We start from the raw sequence: 22,815 nt of genomic DNA on the forward strand, positions 1-22,815 counted from the left end.
CGACAAAGGTAGGGGGGGTTTAGATAGGGCCGGGGGGGGGTGGGTTAGATAGAGGAAGGGAGGGGAAGGTGAGGGGAGGGCGAAAGCGAGTTCCCTCCGAGGCTGCTCCGAAATCGGAGCGGCCTCGGAGGGAACGGAGGCAGGCTGCGCGCCGATCCTGGATTTTAGCAGATACGCGTGGCTACGCGCGTATCTACTAAAATCCAGCGTACTTTTGTTGGCGCCTGGTGCGCCAACAAAAGTACGCGAAGGCGCACTTTTTTAAAATCTACCCCAGTGAGACTAACCCAAGTGAGAGAAAGGTCCTTATCTTTAGCAGGTCCCGCACTTTGGAACACAATTCCTCTAGAGATCAGAGTACAAAGGGATCTCAAAACCTTTAAGAAAAGTTTAAAAACATGGCTTTTTAAACAAGCATTTTATAGAGAGACTGGGGAATAGAAAACATACAGGAATAGACAGGAGAGCACCGGCGCAAAGCACTATTCCAAAAATGTGCACTACAATAGCTTAGAAACACTACAACACAACAAACATAATTGTAAACACTGTGAATATGAATTTTAACTGTGAATAATATCCCAGAGCTACACCTGGTCATGACCTACTTCACTAAACAATTGATTGTCTTTAACGATATATTGTAACTGAACCTTTTGTGGCACCTATTAAAATGTACTACAGTACACATCCACCTACATTAACTTATGTGCCTTCATGTAAACCGTTGCAATGGTATTTAACTTAGCGACGGTATAGAAAAGATTTTAAATAAATAAATAAACTTATTGACTTTCGTAGGTAGCATGTGGCACATTTAAAACTAATCGGAGAAAGTTCTTTTTCACTCAATGCACAATTAAACTCTGGAATTTGTTGCCAGAGGATGTGGTTAGTGCAATTAGTATAGCTGTGTTTAAAAAAGAATTGGATAAGTTCTTGGAGAAGTCCATTACCTGCTATTAATAGAGTTGACTTAGAAAATAGCCACTGCTATTACTAGCAACGGTAACATGGAATAGACTTAGTTTTTGGGCACTTGCCAGTTTCTTATGGCCTGGATTGGCCACTGTTGGAAACAGGATGCTTGGCTTGATGGACCCTTGGTCTGACCCAGTATGGCATGTTCTTATGTCCTTAATCATTTTAAACATAATAATTAGTAATAAAACAATAAACATTAAAATGTAAAAAAAATATAAAAACAAACATAAAACAAATAAAATACAGCTTACAATTAAAATCTTAAACATAACTGATATAGTCACCACCCTCTGCTTTACGGAAAACATTCCCATGCCTGGAAAAATTCACTGCATTAAGAAAATGCTTGCTGGAATATTTGTGCTTTCACCAGTTTGAAAGATTTTAAAAGATTATTCTCGCCTTTAATTTCTTTCAGCAGAGAATTCCAAAAGGGTGGCCCTTGTACATAAAATAGTCATTCATGGAACTCATCTAAATGAATTTGCTTGAAGGATGGCATACAAAATAATCCTTGTGAGGCTGATCTTAAATTACATGTCAGCTGATATAATGTAAGCACTGTGTTAACAGCTGGTGAGTCCGTCCATTGATTTTCTTATAAACAAGTACCAATATTTTAAACATAATTTGCCATTTTATGGGTAACCAGTTAAGCTCTTTCAATTTTGGTGTTATATGTTCTCTCATTGGTGCTCCCATAATAATATGAGTGGCAGCATTCTGGACATATTGTAATGTACATAGAGTTCTGAGGGAGGCCAGTATACAGGGCATTAAAATAATCCAGTGGGGATAAACCAAAGCAGGCATTATGGTTTTTAGAGTATTAATATCTAAAAAGGACCTTGGTCTATGCAACATCCTAAAGTTTAAAATAGGCTCCCTCGACCACCTTACTAATATGTGGATGAAGGGATAAAGAAGAATCCATAACTATGCCCAAATTGCATGCTTGATTCAAAATGGGTATCTTTGTGCCATTTACTATAAGGAAGTCTGGGATTGTAATAGCAAAATAAGGAATTTTGGTTTTAATAATATTTAGGAGAAATTTGTTTTTATCAAACCATTCCTTTAGAATTTTCAATCAAGAATATGATCAATAGTATTTTATATGTACCTTTGATCGGAATGAAAAATTGGATGTCATCTGCAAACAATCTGTAATTGACATCCATATTTTCTAAAACTTGGCAAATAGGAAAACTATAAATATCAAATAAAGGCATGGCTGAAAGAGGTGGTGAAGAACAGTGATGGAATTCAAAAGGGTATGAAATAAGTACAGAGGATCCTTAATGGCAAGAGGATGGAAATGAAGCACTGGGGTAACCTGTGTAAAACTTTTCTGTATGTGGGTAACCTGCTTGGAGTGGAGGTTACAAACCTAAACACCCTGCTGAGCAGATCAAATGGACTATTTTGGACTTTAACTGCTATCATTTACTATATCACAGTTTAATATTACTACTATCCCTACAAAGATATCCTTCTGGCCTTAAATCTTTCTGCCAAGCTTAGCCAGATTTAAGCTTTGAATGCACAGTAGTGTGCAGTGATAACAATCAGAGTGGTTGCATACAAACAAATGGAATTTAAGGATTAAATAAAGTGAGAATATCCCATCAACAGTTCATATATCCTTTTAACCAGAGAAAGTCCATAGACACATGTTAATATGTTTAAATATTTAATGGCTTAAACTGGTGTCATAGAAATTAGTCCCCCAACACGGGACTGTGTTTCGCGACACTGCATCAGAAGGGACAGAAACAAACCCAATGGGGTTCAAAAAGGCTGAAACATAAAGCGAGTTATATAAACTGTCTTAAAAACAGATCTAAACGTAAGGCAACAAGTCCCTGATGAAAAGGGGAATGTGAAGAAGACCAAACTGGTTGTATATACTGATCAGTGTATATATGATTGTAGGGTAGATGAGGGAGGTGCAGGGGTCTGTCTGCTAAAAGTCACTGCTAGCTGCCCTCCCACCTTCCTTGCGATCATAAATCAGGCACAAGACAAGGTGTATGCGCATCAGAAATAGACCTTTATTTATCAGATTTGGCAGGACATAGCATTTAGAAAATAACAATAATTTCTATCTTTAACATCCTGGCTACTAAGCACCAGTTTTCCCTAAAGAAAATTCTGTATCATGGGTGGTAAGAAAACCTGCCATAAACCTTAGCCTGCTTTGATATAAATAATTGTGGCCAACTTACCTTTGATTCCAATGCTCAGGCGATTCCTCTGTTCACCTCTGAAGCAGGTTCTGGCTGGAGTGCTAGAGAGCATGGCAGGGGAGAGGCTCGCTTCCTGGACTGGCAGAGCTGGCAGGGCTGGTTCTCACCCTTCAGAATAGCAGAGAGCTCTGGCTGGCTTCAGACCCTCTTTTTGCTTCCAGGGACACCTCGGCAGAGGCTCTCGCTCTCAGGGTTTTCTCCCTGGTTTTGCATTCAAGATTTGGGACTCCTCTTCCTCTGGGGGTCCGTGCCTGGCCTCACTGCTCCCTTTTCGACTTCCGGGTTGCTCTGCCAGGGGAGGATCTTTTCTTTTCTGGAATCAAACTTTTTTTTTTTCTTTTTTGAAAACCTCACCCTTCAGCCTCCTTGCCCCAGCCTTATACTTCTCCGCTGATAAATATGCATGAGCTCATGCATACCCTCTGTGGTGGGTGGAGGGTCTCTTGCCGTGCTGGGGGGGGGGGGGGGTACTGCCACATTGGCAGGTCCCTTCCTCCCCCAGTTTCTTTGGGGAAGAAACTGTCAGGTAGTTATCCCAAGCTGTGTCAGAGTATCAGCACTGTTTCAGGCTGCTCTTCTTTGCAAAGGTGGGGTCTGCTTGCCTGTCCCTGACATTCTGCTTAGGATCTTAAGTGGTATTGTTTCTTCTGTATTGTTTCTTTATTTGCACAGGAACTACAAACAGGAACATCCTGATAATGGCCCCAATACTGCTTGGAACAAGGCCTTTAGTTTCCACTGATACAAGGCAGTTTAGAGTTTACCTGGGTAAAAGTCCTTCTCCTGCTATAGCAGATTCTGGGCCTGTCAGAATTTATCCTGTGCATGGCTATTATAATTCACAACTGGTGCATCATTGGTAAACAGGAGATATCGCCCTACAGGATCTGTTTTTAGAGTTATATAAACTGTCTAAAAACAGATCCAAATGTATATATACTTATGGACTTTCTCTGATTAAAAGGATATATGAACTGTTGATGGGATATTCCCACTTTATTTAGTCCTTAAATATATTGGGGTAGATTTTTTAAAAAAGCGCGATCACGTACTTTTGTTCGCGCAGCAGGCGCAAACAAAAGTATGCTGGATTTTATAAGATACGCGCATAGCCGCGTGCATGTTATAAAATCCGAGGTCGGCGCATGCAAGGGGGTGCACACTTGTGCACCTTGCGCGCGCCGAGCCCTAGGAAAGCCCCGATGGCTTTCCCCATTCCTCCGAGGCCGCTCCGAAATCGGAGCGGCCTCGGAGGGAACTTGCTCCCCCCACCTTCCCTCCCTTCCCCTATCTAACCCACCCCCCAGCCCTATCTAAATCCCCCCAACTTTTGTTCTCTTCTTTACACCTGCCCAAGGCAGGCGTAACTTGTGCACGCCGGCCAGCTGCCGGCACACGATCCCCTAGCATGGCCGCCATGCCAGAGGCCTCGGTCACACCCCCGGACCGCCCCTGGACCGGCACCCCGCCCACGCCCCGCCTCCTTCCTGCCCTGTTTTCAAAGCCCCGGGACATACGTGCGTCCCGGGGCTTGCGCACGTCGCTAAGCCTATGCAAAAAAGGCTCGGCGCACACAGGAGGGGTTTTAAAGGGTTACACACATATGTTACGCGTGCAACCCTTCTTCCATTTGTTTTCCTTTTCAATTATTTTTCTTTCATTCACTTTCTTCTACCAACTCCTCAAGCTACTGTTGCTTCCTTTCAACCCCCTTTCCTCCCTCTCTCTCTCTACTTTTCACTTTCTCATCACTGCTGCCACCTTCTGTTTCCCTTTTAGCCCTCTCCTCCCAGTCACTAGCCTCCACCAAGTCTCCTCTTCTCCCTGCCAAACTACTAATCTCCTCCTCTCCTGCCACCTTTCCAATCACTTCTCTCTTCCTCTCCCCTAACCCTAACTTCCTCCTCTTCTTCCTACCCAGCTGTTGGTCTCCTCCTTTCCTGCTCCCTACACAGCTGCCAGCCTCTTCCTCTCCCCTCACCCTGTAGTAATTGCTGGCCTCCTCCTTTCCACATACACCCTCCAAACCACTGGCCTTCTCATCTACCTGAAGTAGTCTGGTTGCCTCCATTCTCACCTCCTTCCCCACATCATTCCCAGCTGCTGGCACCCTCCTCTCAACACATAACACCCCTAGTCACTGGTCTCCTCCTCTGCACAAAACACCTCTCCCATAAATTGTGAGAACAGTACCAGCACTCCATGGGCTCACAGTCATGTATCCATGAGCGCTTGTGCAGAGACTGAGCTGGCAGCTGTGTGTTGTGGGGAGGGGGAAGACTGAGGGAGGTCAGCAGCTTGGGTGGGGAAGGACATTGACTAGGGAGATGGAAGGAGACAGGAAGAGACTAGTGGCCATAGGAGGACTGTGGGGAGGAGATGAGGTTGCCAGCAACTGGGGAAGGAGAAAAAGGGCTACTAATGTGAATACATATTAGTTACATAGCTCCCAACGCTGTCCTGGAGTTGTTTAAAATGAATGGAATATCATAGATAGTGAGTAGGAAGATGTGCCTACTGTATTAGTTTGATGGGTCAAGAAAGTGGGCAATACTATTCTAGCTTGGTTGCACTGATTGATTTGTTATTGTGGGCAGGGGACAAATGGAGATGCTTCATACTCACCAAAGAGGTGGAATTAGCAGTAGCCAAGACCTGGCTAGAAGATATATCCAAGGACTATGTACTGAGACTGGAGTATCTCAGAAGCTAGATGGAAGTTGATTGATATAAATAGTTTGCCTGGACATAGTTGAAGGAGGTCCTGGTCAAGTGAACACACTGTCTGGTATACAGTTGTCTACCTCAAAAAAACAGCCATGAGGAACTCAGAGATTGTGTGCCTGCAGCAGTTTGTGGCCAGCAGCATTAACTGACACCACTGACAGTCCAGTTCACTATATTTCTCAATACCCTAGGAACAGAAACGCACTACAAATCAAACATCCTGAGTATCAGATATGGAGCTGTTTCAATTCCAGAAAGCTACAGGAGATACACATTTGTATCTTGCTCTTTTATCTTACTTACCTGTATGCTATAATCATTGGGATCATATTGGTACAATCTGACACCTGGGTTATTAGAATCAAGCTCAGCTAGTCCCTTGATTGGAGTTACAGCAGGAGCCACAAATAAGGAATTCACGGGTCTTCCTGTGGAAAAATATTGAGAAAGAAATATTATTTTACAAAGTGCTTCCATAGCAGCATTATTTAAGAAGATTCAAGAAAAGCTCTTTGTTTTCCCTCATCTGACTTTATTTTCACTATTACATTAGCTCTGAAAAAGCATGCACAGTTTGTTCTTATAGTAGTTGAAAAGTTCTCTCAGCTATACTGTGGGAGATTTTTTCTACATAGCATGGATAGATTATTCCTAATAATAATCAGCACAAAGACCAAGGAACTAGAATTATTTCTGCAATTCATTTGACTTCAATGACAATAATTTTGCACATCTACCAATTATGGGGCTGCTAAGGAAAATCCCCAGTTTTAAAGAGAGGGCATGGTACACTTATGGAAACATAGCAGGCAATGTTACCTTTCCCATCCAGGAGAACCATGAGGCTATCCCTGTGAGTGTGCCCATAAAATTGTCCAGCAATAATTTGACTGTACTTGCGCAAAATCATCACCAGTCTTTCGTTGTAGTAGGTCCTCATGGCAGTCGTGTCTCTCACAAATGGCAAATATCCAACTGGCACATGTGCTATTACATACACCTGGAGGAGCAACAACCAGCATTACTACATTTTTAACGTCATCACACGGTCAATTTCACATCTCATGCTCCAACAGAAGATTCTAAGATGAGACTAAGCTCCTTCTCCTCGGGCTGAGGCACGGGCAGAGGCAGGATTCACAGCCCCCTGCAGGAGGGTGCCCTGGCTGGTAATCAAGTGTGTGATCTAGCAGCTATCTCGAGAGGGGATTTCTCTCATTTTGCAAAAGGAATCGTAGTCTGTGTCGGTTGGCCAGAGGACTGTACTGCGATGGCTGGAATAGACAAGGAAAGGAAATAAAAATAAAGAGAACCCTCCTTCAAATGCAGTCTACAAGGCCAATGCCTCAGTCAGGGCATGTTCCAATTAAGCTGGAAGAGTAAAGGTGGAGGAGGAAGCTGCAAGGAGCAAACACACAACCGCCATCCCTAGGCTCCATCCCAACCCATGGGACTCATTTATTCGCCACTTTATTCATGTAGTGATGCTTTGGATTCATTACTGATAATGCCCTTAGTTTGAACTCCTTTTGGCTAGGGGGAGGCTAGGGGGAGGCATTATTCATACACAGCCCCTCCTTTTGATTGTGCTGGAATGGCGTCTCCCTGGGAATTAATAAAAGCAGCTCTCTCCTGAGAGCTCGTGGGGAAGTAAGTTGGTTTTGGAAGTTAGAGGAGGTTTGGAGCTTTGCCTTCTAGATTTTTGGCCTCCCCTGGGACCAGGGCGGATCAAGGCAATCTGCTGCCTGAGGCGAGGGAAGAGATGGCGCTCCCCTCCCCTCTCGCCCCCTGGTGCGTGACAGAGATTCAGTTTCTGAGATGGCAAGGAGGTGACATCCCCCTTGGAGTCTGGCCCTTTCAATGATTTGAAATGCTGGGGAAGTGGGTAGGCAGAAGTCAGAGTTACCAGAGGTCTGGCAGATAAGAGAGTCAGTGATATTTCTAGTTCAGAGGACTGTAGCAATCCTGCCACAGTCTTCTGAACCCTACCATCTGCTTCCCACCATTCCCCAGGAAGTGGAAGATGGATGAATGGTAAGGGTCTATGCATGGCACACTCATTCAGGGCCAGTGCAAGGGTATTAGGTGCTCGGTGAATCTTGCCTCTTTAGGTCTAACAAGCACATCAAAATCTTCCTACCACCATGTTCTTCCTACCTCAAGAACACACTAACTAGAAAATGCCCGCAGAAGAAACATAGCAGGGAGATCCACAGGTACGTCACAAATATACGCCACTGGTGTGTTTCTGCTGTGGGCATTTCTAGCTGGATACAGGGTGAGGCAGCTGCAGCACAGGTGTTTTGAGGGGGCACTTTTTGCTGCCTCAAAACTTTGCTGCCTGAGGCACTTGCCTCACCCTGCCTAATAATAGAACCGCCCCTGCCTGAGGACTCGATTACCACCTGCTTGTAGTCTTTGGGCCAGGTCATTCAGGTCATTCAGGTCACCCACTGGCTGGCTAGGATTGTTCTTGGACTGTTTTTCCAGGATTAGAAGATTTTTCTTAGTAAGAAGCCAGTGAGACCCCTTGGGTGTTGCTTGGGGAGAGCACCCGGAGAACCCTTTCCTTGAGAGACCAGGATAGGGAAAATTTGCCGCTCTGCAACCTCCTGGAGGACAGGGATATGGTGGTGACACCGCAGTGCCTTCTGGTGTTTTGAACTAAGTTTGGGGGACAGAGACATTTTTGTTAGAAGATCTGGGAGGAAGAATTTTGCTGCCCCCTTCATACTGCCCTGAAAAGGAACATCAAGAACTGCGCGTTCCAGGGGATCCCTTTCCAACTTGGGATTCGAGAAGGAGGGTGAGATCAAGAAGGACCAAGGAGAACTGTGAGAACACCAAAATTGAGTTACATCAGAGGACCCCCACTTGGAGTCTTCTCTCCTGGGAGACAGACAACTGGGATTCTATGCAGAGAATATGTAATTTTTTGGAAAGCTGGAGAGGGCTATTCCATCCCAACAAGGATGCCCGGGTCCACTTGGGAGCCTCATTAATTCAAGCCCTAGATGGGGAGTGTTTCCCATGTCCCTGGACCACGATAACGAGACCCTTGCACAGATAGAGAGAGAGAAAGAATTGTATCAGCCTCTGGTGAAAAAAAAGAGTTTATTTGCCTTTGTGCCATTTAGCATTCACAGAACACTTTCGGTAAAGATTAATTTTAGACACTCACCCAGAGTCCTCCAAGTTGTTTTTTTGGCACTTACAGCATCCACAGTGTGGGAAAAGTGTACCTCTCCCAAGGAACAACTGATCATCATCACTCCTGTCATTCTGGGTCTTGAAAAGATTCCCCCACCCCAAAGAATCCATTCCTTGGGGAAAGAGACTGTGTTCTGAGTGAGCCAGGAGTGGTTCTAGCCCCCAAAGAGTCAGAAACGTTGTTATGGCCCCCATCGGAGTGTAGTCTGCTCCCTGGGATGGGGGATACATTCATTCAACAACACATAGCAACTTTCAGAGGTGCATATTCAAAAGGGCTTGTATGGCTAATTTGGGATTTATGTGGTTAAGATACAACAGAAGGCAAATCAAATATAGAGTTCACATCAATGACCCATACTAATATAAAAAAGAATTCCTAAAACATTTTTTTACACAAATTCAACATCAATTAAAGTCATACCAATACAATTATTTAATCATTTAGAAAAGTGCAGGACAGAATGAATGAGTAATTACACAAAAAGCATTACTTGCATTTTTACAAATATAATGATGAATTTAAACGTAAATACATTAAATCACAATTAAGCGTGAAATAAAACCCAAATATTCACACAAACACTCATACAGAACCTAATCAGAAACCATTCATACATTACCCCTTCACACATATACATTCATATATTGGATAAAAAAAAAAACGATCACTTTTCCCCCCAAATTTTCGTAAAAATCGTTTTTCGGGTTAGTGCGCACTAATGGGAGTTAGCTAACTCATGTTAGCGCGCACTAACAAAAACCCGTTTATTTTTGTTATTTTTTGTTAGCGCGCACTAACCCGAAAACCGATTTTTCAGGAAAAAAAATGGGGATCCGCGGGAAAACAAGATTTTCCCATGGCCAGACGAACCCGAAAGTGGGAACGATTGGGCACCTGATTCACATCCCTAGAAAACATTGCCTAGATACTGGGGCCCCTCCCCCAAAAAAATATTGTGGCTCTACGGCACATTCTTTTGTCTTACAACCAAATACTGTGGGGTAAACGAATGTGCCTAGCAGCTCTTCAATGAGATGGTGGCTCCAAACCCACAGGACCAACATGGCCTTAAAGTGCCACTGGCCCCCCCCCCCAAATAAAATGTGCTACAAAAATGGGGAGGTTGAGTGGGAGTCAGTACTGACCCAATTCTCAATCCAAGGCTGTCATTCGAGGCAACCCCAACTGCCCCAAAGTTTAAAAAAGTTAAAATATAGGCACACAGTGATGCCCCGGCCCCTCTCCTCCCCCTAAATATCCATAATCATATGTTTTGGGCATACCAGTTCCCCCCCCCCAAAAAAAAAAAAACCCCAATAATCAAATGCTTCAGGGTCCTGGCACCACCATCCTCCCCAAACACTGATAATCAAATGTTTTAGGGTCCTGGCACCCCTTCCCATACCCATCTCCTCCCCTCCGAAAGTTAAAAAAAAAAAAAGGGTCCAGGTCCCCCTAACTTTACAATAGAAACTCCCGCGTCAGGGCCAGGGTGTCCCGTAGCACCCCGCCCAGTCTGCCAATCTTCAAAACTGCACCAGCCTGACTTTGCCCCAGCCATGTGACGGGCAAAGTCTGGTCATCGGACCCAGGCAACATGTGTGTGTGTGTGTGGGGGGGGGGGGGTCAGAGTGGGATGGAGTAGAGTGCTGGAAAGTGGGGACCTGGACCTTCATTTTTTTTTCTTTGCTTTTGGGAAGGGTAGTATGGAAGGGAAGTTGGGATTTTCTTTTTCACTTGGGGGGTGGGAGTGAGTATGGGATGGGGGGCCAGGACTCTAAACCATTTCATTATTGGTCTTTGGCGTGAGGGGGCTGGGGCCATCACTTTAACTTTTATTAACATTTTTTTTTTTACTTTGGGGGAGTCGGGGCCATCTTGAGTGGCGGCCCCGGGTTGAGATGGGGGTCACTCCACGAGGGAGACGCCGCTGAGCTCCGCTCCCAGACTCCGCCCCCCCCTTAGGCAAGTGTGCGCGCGTGCAAGGGGGAGCCTTTTAAAGGCACAGGAGCACAGAGTCCCGGCTGGCCCCTAAGATGACGTCAGACGCCGGTAGAGTATTTAAACCCGGCGTCTGACTAGGGAAATCGCCTTGCAACAGGATTCACTCCTTGGAGTCACTAGTTGCCTTGTGTTCTTGTGTTCCTGCTTCGATTCCTGTGTTCCTGCTTCAGTTCCTGTGTTCCTGCTTCAGGTTCTGTGCTCCAGCTTCAGCTCCTTCCTTTGGTTCTGGTTCCAGATCTTTGGACTGATTTCCTGGTCTCTGCTTCGGTACGTCTTCATTCTTCTGTTCTGCTGCCTGCCTCGACCTCGGACTGCTTCAATGGACTATCGCCTGCTCCGGGGGACCTCTCCTAAGCCCCAGCGGCCCGGGTCCTCACAGGCTCCTCCTGGGGGGACCGCGGGCTTCCAAGGGTGAAGTTCTTGCTTGGTCTCCCGGCTCTGAACCGCCTCCCGGCCAATCTTCATGGTGGTGACCCGTCAACCTCCTTTCCACCATCTGCACAGCCGGCCCAAGGGTCCATCTCTCCAGTGACAACAATATATATGCTGGAAATCCTCTAATTATTGTATTGTCATAACATTTTTTAACAACCAATATTTTCTCCAACAAAATTGTATCCAACAAAAATACTCTATTTAGACCTCATAATAGACTTTAGCAGCATACATGTGATTTCTTAGCCTTATAAATAATCCAGTCAGTAATGTCGGCTCAATCAAATCTAATGAGCATATGAACTGCAAAGAAAAATGTGGTAGTAGCCCCCGATGCAGATTTTGACATTGAAACACGGACCCGTGTCGGGGTTATAACGATAGCACATGGGGTTATATGAAAGCATTCACAGTTACAAGATAAGTACTTGTTTTATGTGCAAAAAGTGAAAAACATCAAAAAAATATAAAAAGGATCACACCTATGATTATTTATAAGGGTAAGAAATCACATGTATGCTGGTAGAGCCTATTATGAGGACTAAGCAGAATACTTTTTGTTGGAGATAACTTTGTCGGAGCTAATATTGGTTGCTAAAAAATGCTATCACAATACAATAACCAGAGGATTTTCTGCCTATATAATTAACTTTAAACCTATCCAGGTGTATATAGCAGGAGACGGTTGCTGCTGAATAACCCAGACTTTTAAGTTAACGGTAAATTTTAAAAATTAAATGAAAGGAGCCAGAGCAGCCTGATGCCCCACGCTCCCTGCAAGTTTATTCTAGAAGAAATTAAAGGGTCCATGATCTCCCGATCCCCATTTCTCTGCTTTAAACAGTTGGGCAGTGCCCCCACCCACAACCCTCTAAGTCCAGCAGGAGGAAGAAAAGCTCTCCATTTCCCATGGGATGAATATCTGAGTGCCAGCACAACTGCCAGGTACTGGCACTAAGATGTTCATTTATTCACTGCACTTTATTCAGCATAGGCTGCTTAGACTGACAGCTGACCAATCCCCCGATCAGATCTAATGCACACTTTAGAGTCTTTTATTGCCAATTCCTGCACACATCCTAACATAATAGCTCTATAAACCTCTTGTTATGGCTCCGGTCCAGGCCAATGTGGGGAGCACCACCTCCGGAGTGGCACAGGATGGCAGATCGAGGCTGGAGCAAGGCTTGTGTGGTCTGGTGAGGATGAAGCAAGGCTTGAACAGTCTGGTAAATTTGGAACAAGGCTTGGGTGGTCTGATGAGGCTGGAGCAAGGCTTGGACAGTCTGGTACAGCTGAAAGAAGGTTAGGACAGCCTGCAAAACTACCAAGGACTGGACAGTCTAATGCAGTGGAAGCAAGGCTTGGACATGTTGGTAAGGCTAGAACCAAGGCTTGGATTGGAAGGGAGTGCACGTAAGGCTGGAAGTCAGGAGCAACATGCAGGCAAGACTGAATCTCAGGAACTGAGTGCAGGTAAGACTGGAACTCAGGCTGGGATAGGAATGGACTAAGAAAGGACAAGACAAGGAAAGATAAGGACAACATAGAACATGGAACATAAAGCCCGAAGGCAGCAATACAGGAAGGCCCCGAGGGGCAAGACAGGGAGAGGCCCAAAGAGACCACAGGGTAGGCAAGGCCTGGATAAGCCAGAGGTCAGAAGTAGGCCAAGATAGGCCACAAAGCAAGGAAGAGAGCCAGAAGGCCCTAAGGTCACAAGGCAAGGCTAGGAGCTGAACACCAGATGGCCACAAGGCAAGACAAAGCTAGAAGCAGAAGGCTGAACGGCCACAAGGCAAGGCAAGGCAAGGCTGAGGTCAGAATTTCCAGAGGCCATGAGACAAAGCAAGGATAAGCATGAGAAGGCCGCAAGGCAATGGTAGGTAGGAAGGGAGACAATAGATACTCGATGCAGAAGCATCAAAGCAAGGGACAGACAGGGTTAAGTAGGGCTTGGATCTGGGTGTGGTGCAAGCAGGAAGAAGGGGCTTGGCCAGCTTAAAGAGTATGCTCATGGAGGTCCCTTGGTGAAGTGGGAAATGCAAGACAGGTTGAGGCATAATACCAGGGACGAGATAGTAAGAGCAGTTCAGAGCGAAGCTCACCGGAGGCTTCTGCTGGTAGGGTGGTGTCCTCGACAGGATATGATGAGTCTGCATAGCAGCTGAAATTGTAATAGTATCCCCCTTTAAGACTCTCTCCTCATGGGGCCCATTTTCCATAGGGGTCAAAGCTGGGTGAGCAAGGTGAGATTTGGCTGAGAGGTTGTTTACCAGAGTGGATACCTCTTGCTAGGCAGACTGGTTGTGGACTGATGTCCCCTTCTGGGTGGACTGGCTGAGGATGGATGCCCTCTTCTGGGCATACTGGCTGTGGACAGACGTCCCCTGCTGGGCAGACTGGCTATGGAAGAGCATTCCCCTCTGGGTGGGCTTGCTGTGGACACACGCCCCCTGTTGGGTGAGAAAACTGCGATCAGCCTGTAGAAGAATTCCCTCTGCTGGGTGATTGGGCTGTGGAAAAGTGCCTTCTGCTGAACAATCAGGCTGTGGAAGAGTACCCTTTACTAGGAGACGAGGTAAGGCTTTGGATGGATACCTTTGGTTGGACTGGCTGTATCCGGGCGGGAGCCCTCTTCTGGATTGATTGGATCAATGCTGGAGCAAGAACCTGCTGACTCAGAGTGTCCGATATGCAGGACCACTGGCACAGGGTGACTGAGAGACAAAGCCACTGGCTCAGGATCCTTCGAGAAAGAACTACCTGCACAAGGTATGTGAAGGGTTGACCCCCCTGACATGGGGTGCATGAAGTGTGGAGTCCCTGGCTCAGGATCCTCAGAGGATGGGACCACTGGCACAAGGTGCATGGGATGTAGATTCTCCAGCACAGGGTTTCCTAGAGGTCAAGTGGCTAGAGTTAGAACTACAGCACCTCCTTTTGGGTCCAGGGCTATGAAAATTGGAGTTACTGTACCTCCCTCTGGTTGTGAAGTAGCTGAAGCTGGAATTTTTGACATCTTCTTCTGGCCTGCTTGGCTGCTAAAGTTTGAACCAAGGAAACTCCCTCCGAATGCTGGAAGTGGAGAGCAGTACCTGATTCAGGAGGCTGAATTAGTGGGGCAACGCCCCTCAGAGGTGAGATTGGAAGGACAGGACCTCTCTGGAGCAAGATAATGTCTGCAGGCTCTTTCTGAAGAAAATCTGTAAGACCGGGTTCCTCTTGAAATGGAGGCATGGCTGGCTTGGAGTCCCTCAACAGGGGCTCTGAGGACCAGTCTTTCTGCAAATGAGGCATTGATTTCAAGATTCTTTCTGGCTGGGGTTTTAATTCCAAGCCCCTCTGTGGGTGGTTTGGAGAGACAGCATCTCCAAGGGGCTGAGCAGGAGAAACAGCATGTCGAAGAGGAGTATCTGCTGACTTGGTTTTACCCTTGAAGCTTTCCAGACAGCAGAACTGCAGTGGGGTGGCAGCAAAAGGGTGGAAATGATCCAATGTTGCAGGAGTAGAGCCAGTTTATGCTGGGGAGCTTCAGATGCAACAGGGCTGTAAAAGCTGCAGGCTAGTTTCCTTGGAGATGGGGTTGAGCTTGTTAAGTGCCTGGTATTGGCAGGTGAGAGAACAGGCTCAGTCAGCTCCTTGCATGGTAAAGTTCCTTCAGGCTGCGACAGTAGGCCAGAAGTAGGATTAATTAGCTCTTGCTGGCTGCAAGCCTCTGGAAGCAAGGAGTCAGAAGAAGTGTTGTAACTAGAGGCAAGATTTGCCCTTCCAAGTAAGAGTCTGGATTTGGTTTGGCTTGCGGTGGAGATACAATTTAAGTTATCCTGACAAGGTGAGGTAGTGTTGGGTTTTAAAAAATTCAAGACAGTCCTCCCTTTCAACTTCTTGAGAGCTAGCAGACTGTAGCAAGAGAGATTTGTGAGTTTTTTTTAAAACTCCAAAGTTGGTGTGGGTTCTTGTAAAATGAGGATTACCCTTCTGTTTTTACCCTTCCCCTTCGAAAGATTTAAAAAAAAAAAAATACAGTGGAAGCATTTAGGAAACAGAAGATGATTCCACTCCAGGCAGTCAGGGTATTCATAATAGAGTTGGTCATCCATATTGGTGTGAGGTGCAGCGAAAGAAAAACAATTGTTCGTATTCAGAAAATCAAATCTGAGCAAGGCTGAGGTCAGAAGGCCCGGAGGTCACAAGGCAAGGCAAGAGTAGCTAGGGCAAGGACTCGATGCAGAAGCATTGAATCAAGCGAAAGACAGGCTTAAGTAGGGCTGGAGTCTGGGTGTGGTGCAGGCAGGAAGTATGGGCCTGGCCAGTCTAAAGAGTATGCACCAGAAAGGGCAGGATGGCATTTGGCCACCCCACCACCAAGACCTAGAAATAGACCCTGACTAGCTGGACAACACCCAACAGCCTTTCTTCAAGGTAACAGCCACACCCTCCAGAACCTAAAAATAGAGCCTAAAGAGTATCCTCGTGGGGGTCCCCTAGTGGAGCGAAGGCTGCAAGACAGATTGAGGCACGATACCAGGGACAAGGTAGTAAGAAGAGTTCAGAGCGGGGCTCACCGGAGGCCTTTGCTGGTAGGGAGGTGTCTTCATCAGGTGAAGCTGCATAGCAGCTGAAATCATAACACCTCTCCTCTCTTCAGTCCCTAATTATTTTTTCATTCTCATTTATCCCTGGCAAGCTTGAATCAAACCTAACCACTTATTTTTCTTTGACAAGCCAAGTTTTGAAAAACTTGCATTCCTTGCACTTACCTTTTCTTTCTTTTGGAAAGAACTTTCCAGGGTGTCCTCCAGCCATTCAAGCTGGTTAGCTGGGTCCGACACATTAACAGTTGCCTCATTGGGACTATAGTATAAGTTGGTGTTCAAACTGATTATTCTTAATTGTTGCTGGGTTGCATTTGATTTGTAAATTTGGGAATAAAACCCACCTATCAAAATAAGATATCAGAGCATAAATTAAAAAAATAATTTTAAGGCACCAAAATCAAAGTGGCCAAGTGGCTTTTGTTTTCCTGTAAAAGCAGAATGACCTGATGTTTAATCTCTTCTCTTTGGACACATTTAGCAGTGCTTACTATCTATGTTGCCTGCATACACCTCAAAAGTAGTGGCAGGATTGCAACTTCAAGAGCTGAAATACAAAGTGACCATGTCATTGGCTTTTCTTGACTGACAGTGGGGATGCGAGATCTAGTCAGACCTGGTATGCTCCCTCCCCCCCGCGGACACACACACACACACACCACACACAAGGTTATCATGTATAAGCTTTTAAAATAACACTTCAACTCCACCCAGACTTTGCCACCTTGTGGCAACTGAAACCATAAACTCTGCTTATATCCTTCTCGCTTGCATGGATAAACAATTAACTGCTAATATGCCCAGCCATGATTTTGTCTGTAATATTTGTCTCTTTCCTCCAAATATTTTTAGATTTTTTTCTGTGCAACACATTTTGGGCAGTTGTTAAAAGAATATGCATATGATCTAAATGCAAGATGACTAATCAGCAAGATGAAGGTAAACACCTGGCTGTACCAGTGACATAGCCAGAACTAATTTTCTGGGTGGGCACAAGGCTAACATGGGTGGGCTGTAGAAATGTAGGGCTGAGATCTACTAGTTGTATTCTTTTTGATAAATAATACCATATACTGCATCCTACAGTGTCTTTCTAAGTAGTTTGCAACACCCATTATGCATCATGTGTGAAACTTTAAAACATTTTACCTCAATTATTTCAAGCACTTACCAGAATTACAAATTCTTTATTAATCATAGAAACATAGAAACATAGAAATGACGGCAGAAGAAGACCAAACGGTCCATCCAGTCTGATCAGCCAGCTTTCGCACTTTTTTTTCTCTCACATACTTATCTGTTTCTCTTGGCTCTTAGTAACCTTTTTTTATTCTATTTCCCTTCCACCTCCGCCATTAATGTAGAGAGCAGTGTTGGACCTGCATCTAAGTGAAATAGCTTAATTTAGTTAGGGGTATTAACCACTGCAATAAGCAAGCTACACCCATGCTTATCTGTTTATTCAGACTATGTAATTCAGTCCTTGTTGATTGTTGCCTGAATATAGATCCACCTTTCTTCATTCCCCCCTGCCGTTGAAGCAGAGAGCCATGCTGGCTATGCATTGAAAGTGAAGTATCAGTCTTGCTCCCCTGCCGTTGAAGCAGAGGGCTATGCTGGATATGCTTGAAGTGTCAAACTTCCTCCCCTGCTGTTGAAGCAGAGAGCCATGCTGGCTATGCATTGAAAGTGAAGTATTAGTCTTGCTCCCCTGCCGTTGAAGCAGAGGGCAATGCTGGATATGTGTGAATTGTCAAAATTTCCTCCCCTGCGGTTGAAGCAGAGAGCTATGCTGGATATGTGTGAAGTGTCAAACTTCCTCCCCTGCCGTTGAAGCAGAAAGCTATGCTGGATTTGCGTTGAAAGTGAAGTATCAGGTATTTTTTTGGTTTGGGGTAGTAACCGCCATAACAAGCAAGCTACTCCCCTGCTTTTATGTGGTTGCAAATCCTTTTTTCCACATTTCCTCTTGCCGTTGAAGCATAGAGCCATGTTGGAGTCGCATTATTGAATAAGGATATTCATCTCCAGGTAGTAGCCAACATTCCCTCAAGCCACCCCCATGCCTCTTGTATTAAATATATTTTATATTTATTGCAGTTCATAAATGCACAAGTATATCATACAAAAAGCAAAGAAATACATCCAATCAATCATGTAATAAAACAAAAATTAATATATTCTTTGATTTTTTCATGAATTCTCTTTGCAAAAAGCCGGAAATCATCATAACTACAAAAAAATAACAATCATCAGAACAGGTGCAGAGCAGAGCTAGGACAATTCACATTACAACCAACATGAAAAAAAAATCAAATTCTGGTGTTACCTCAGCAAAAAAATCATTCCACTGCTATTTTGTGAAGTAACACAAATTCCTTCAAAGAAAAAGACATCTAGAATCTTGCAATACCATACTGTCACAGCACTGACTCTCAGGACTCAAATAACAGCAACCTTACAAAAAAGCAGCAATGCAAATACTAGACTAGGCCCTAGAACATTAATACATCACCTACTGGAGTAACAGAACAAGCTGGATTGCTACAGAGAAACTACACACTAACAGAAATACTGCACTTCAGTCGCACACAGACAAAACAGATACCGACTACAAATTAGAAACAGAAACACACAGACAAAACCAAATAGAAAACTTGAGAAACTAGACTCTGAACAGTGGAATACTGAAGAGCGAGCAAAATACAAAAATATAAGAAATGCACTTTCCCAAAGATCGCACATTCAAATTGCTAAAAATATATATTTTTTTACTTTTGTTGTCTGATCTTTGTAATTTTCTAATCAGTTGGTCCCAGTCTTTTTTTCCCACTTTTCCCTTGTCGGTCATTTCCTAATTCCTTTTCAGGGTCTCTCTTCTCCTACTGTCTTTTTCCCTTCCTTCCTCACACACACACACACACACCACACACACACACACATAGAAGGTTAAGCTTTCTCTCACAGACTCCCTCACACACACAAGCTCTTCCTCCCACACACACACATATACACACACACCCCCAAGATCCCATTCTTATATATTTATATATTTATTTATTTATTTTTAATTTTTATATACCGATGTTCCTGTAAAGAATACATATCGCACCGGTTTACAAGGAACTGAACAGTCGCCTCCAGGGCAGAAATACATTAAAACAGTCGCCTCAAGGCAGAATACATTAACACAAGTATACAGGAAAACTATTAAAAGAGAACTTTCATAAACTCAATTAAATGTAACTGTGAACCATAAATCAGGAAACATAAATCAGGAACATATGTACAGAGGTAGGTATATCGTCTGTCGCTTCACCAGATTTTACCCAGGCTCCTATTCTTATACACACACAGATGCACACTCAGGCTCCCATTCTTATACAAAAATACACACTCAGGCTCCCATTCTCACTCACATGCACATATGTCCAGGCTCCCATTCTCACCCCTCCATACACACACCCAGAGGCTCCCATTCTCACTCCCCCACCCCCACACACATACACACAGGCTTCCATTCTCACCCCCCCACACACACACACACACATCCAGGATCCCATTCTAATCCACACACATCCAGGCTCCCATTCTCACCCACATACACACATTCAAGCTCCCATTCTAATCCACACATACACACCCAGGCTCTCATTCTCACCCACATACACACATTCAAGCTCCTATTCTCACCCTCACACACATTCAAGCTCCCAGTCTCACCCACACACTGGCAGGGCCTTTCCATTAAGCACAGCCAACGTCCTACTTCTGCCGCCATGGGGATCGGACCCGCGGCAGTATTACTGCAACAGTCCTGGTTGGGTGGGCCTGAGCCCAAAGTGTGTGGGCCATGGTCCACCCAGGCCCACCTGTGGCTACGCCACTGGGTTGTACTGTATAATAAACTTCAGGCCTTTGTGAGCTGTGAGCTACCCATCTTTACAGGAAGGGGTGGAGACTCATCCTGCTAGCTGCATTCACTTTTGCCAATAACAGAGCAGTCAGTGACATCAGTTTGTTTCCCATGTCCCAAAATGAGGTGAACTATGATCATCGCTCTGACACTTTATCACGAAATAGACACTCCCAGCATCAGCAGGGATCTATTTTGAAGGAACTGTGTGGGTCTAAACCAGATTGTCTAGTCAGGTAGGAACTTTTACCCTGCTGGACAATAAACTGCTTTCTAGCTTCAGCAAGTGAGTTTCTAAGACATTTGCCACTGAGCAAATTTAGACCAAAATAGGATTCGTTATCAATTATGTATAAATATACATATATTATATATATATGTATGTATATATTGATGAGAAATTCCTATACAAAGCCTACTACCATAGCACTAAAGGAAAACTGATTTGAGTAATTATTATTGTAGCCCCTGGGCAAGAAAACCCTGATACTGTCCCTGTAAAGGAGTGTATGTTAGACCCTCACTTGGTCCACCTTAAACCACAGACAGGAAGGGAGATCTGGTCTGAGGGTGTTCACCTTACAAGGGGGTAAGAAACTAGGCCCAGGAAGAACACAAGAGGTCCAGGGAATAGAAGGAACCTAGGGAAGACCAATACTGTAGTCTTTTGTTTGAGAACTGCTAAGGTAAGCAGGGCTGCTTTTTAAATATTTTTTTCTATAATTAATACAAAGCTTATGAAAAAACAGCCAACCACCAACCACTCATGGTGCAACAATCCCTAAAAGCTCACATCTGAAAGAAGAAAGGGCCATGCTGCTGCTGCTACTGCTGCAGTGATCAAGTGCCCCAAGGTTCCCTCCACCTTCCACGATCTCGGGAGCACTTCCTTCTCATTTCTGAGACTGTTCTTCACTGCCACAGACTCAGGGCAGCTGATTGCTAGATTTCTCTGACAGCCACAAGGCAGGAAATCCCCACAACTGCTTTCTCAGCTGACTGCCCCTCTGCTCTGTACCATGGTGATCATAGAACAGGAAAACATCTGAGTGCTGCCTTCTTAGTGTTATGTTTTAACTTGGTTTGTGGACCCTTGGGTCATGGAGAAAGCTGATTATACCCACAGGGTGGAGCCCTGTGGGGACTATCCACAACAGGCGGGGTCTCAGTAGTGATAGACACTGGAATCAGAGAATATTTATTATGCAGCAAAGAGAAACCTGAGGAGCAGGTTGTAAACTCAGTCCTGGAATTAGAAGACCTGGGATGAATTCTCCGGTAGTGGTCCGCAGAGCGGGTTAACCCGGGGAATCCTTGCTTCTGGATAACCTTGTGCGTGGTAGCTCCGGTAGTGATCCACTGTGTGGGGTAGACCAGAGGCAGATGTGAGTAACTGATACAAGACAGCGTAAATCCAGTAGTGGTCCACAGAGGGGGTAATCCGGAAAGTACTTGCTTCAGATATAGCTTGTGCGTTGTAACTCTGGTAGTGGTCCACAGCGTGGAGTAGGTGTTGGCAATTGGCACAAGACAGCGTGAATCCGGTAGTGGTCCGCAGAGCGGGGTAACCTGAGGATCCACACAGCAGGACAGATGTGGTAACGAAGAGTAGGTCTTGTACTCACAATGCAGTAGAGAATTTGTAGTAGCAGGAGTAGAGATCTGATGCAGGAGAACTCACTTAGCTGAAGAAGGTGAGACAGGCAGGAGAGGCTTTTCAAGGAGCGGATAGCCCTGAGTGCAGCAAGGCCCCCGGGGAGCGGGTACCTGAGTCACTCAGCCAGGAACGCCGGTACAGCAATGCGAAGCATCTCAGAGAAATCCTTGCTAACTCGTAGGTAGAAAAGTCCGGTTAGCTTAAATACACGAAGGCAGTGACATCATGTGGAGGTGACGCCCCTGCGGTTCCCGCCATGATGTGCTCAAGAAGGTGGCAGGCGCGCGCGTGTGTGCCCTAGATCACTCTGGGTTCAAGATGGCGACCGGGATCACCCTCGCCATCCCAGGAATGCCAAGGAGTTTGGCATGCTGAAGCAGAGATGGCCATCTTAGCCAGAATCGAGGCTACTGAGCAAAATGAGGTGAGCAGCAAAGGTCACAGCCATCTGCGACCGACGGGCACAACACTTAGTGCTGCGAGACTGGGAGGAGTCATTCCTGCTGCAGGTCCCAGCCAGTCACGACTCTCCTTTAATAATGGCACACCTGCTGCCCTTCTTAGCTGCCCAGGATGCCAAGTGCTGCAGCTGCCATGTGTGCTTAGAGGGGAGGAGGTAGTGAGACAGAGAGAATGAACCATCATGTGTGTAAGTGTGTGAGAGAATGTGTCTGAGACTGTGTGTGTAAGAGAGAAAAGGCATGTGTGTGAGAGAGAGAGAGACAGAGAGAATGATTAGGGAAGTGACTTGTGTGTGACAGAGCGAGAGACTGGTCAGGGAAGTGACTGGTGTGTGTGAAAGAAAGAGAGATTAGTCAGGAAGGTGACTAGTGTATGTGTGAGAGAAAGAGAGATTGGTCAGGAAGGTGACTAGTGTATGTGTGAGAGAAAGAGAGATTGGTCAGGAAGGTGACTGATGTGTGTGAGAGAGAAAGAGAGATTGGTCAGGAAGGAGACTGGTGTGTGTGTGAGAAAAAGAGATTGGTCAGGAAGGTGACTGGTGTATGTACAAGAGAGAGATTGGTCAGGAA

At 45.3% G+C, this 22,815-nt stretch overlaps 1 protein-coding gene across 2 annotated transcripts in view; it reads right to left on the minus strand.

Annotated features, from left to right (window-relative positions):
* SMPDL3A (sphingomyelin phosphodiesterase acid like 3A) overlaps positions 1 to 22,815 on the minus strand; it is a 66,737-nt gene that overhangs the window by 5,071 nt on the left and 38,851 nt on the right. For both annotated transcript variants that reach the window (XM_029596404.1, XM_029596405.1), the window contains exons 5-7: positions 16,377 to 16,555; positions 6,780 to 6,960; positions 6,264 to 6,388 (exon numbers count right to left, since the gene is read on the minus strand). In XM_029596404.1, the coding sequence (XP_029452264.1) occupies positions 6,264 to 6,388; positions 6,780 to 6,960; positions 16,377 to 16,555 (485 nt within the window). The remainder of the gene's footprint in view (positions 1 to 6,263; positions 6,389 to 6,779; positions 6,961 to 16,376; positions 16,556 to 22,815) is intronic.

The sequence above is a fragment of the Rhinatrema bivittatum genome, chromosome 3 (assembly GCF_901001135.1).
Source record: "Rhinatrema bivittatum chromosome 3, aRhiBiv1.1, whole genome shotgun sequence".
In the NCBI taxonomy this organism is placed as follows: domain Eukaryota; kingdom Metazoa; phylum Chordata; class Amphibia; order Gymnophiona; family Rhinatrematidae; genus Rhinatrema; species Rhinatrema bivittatum.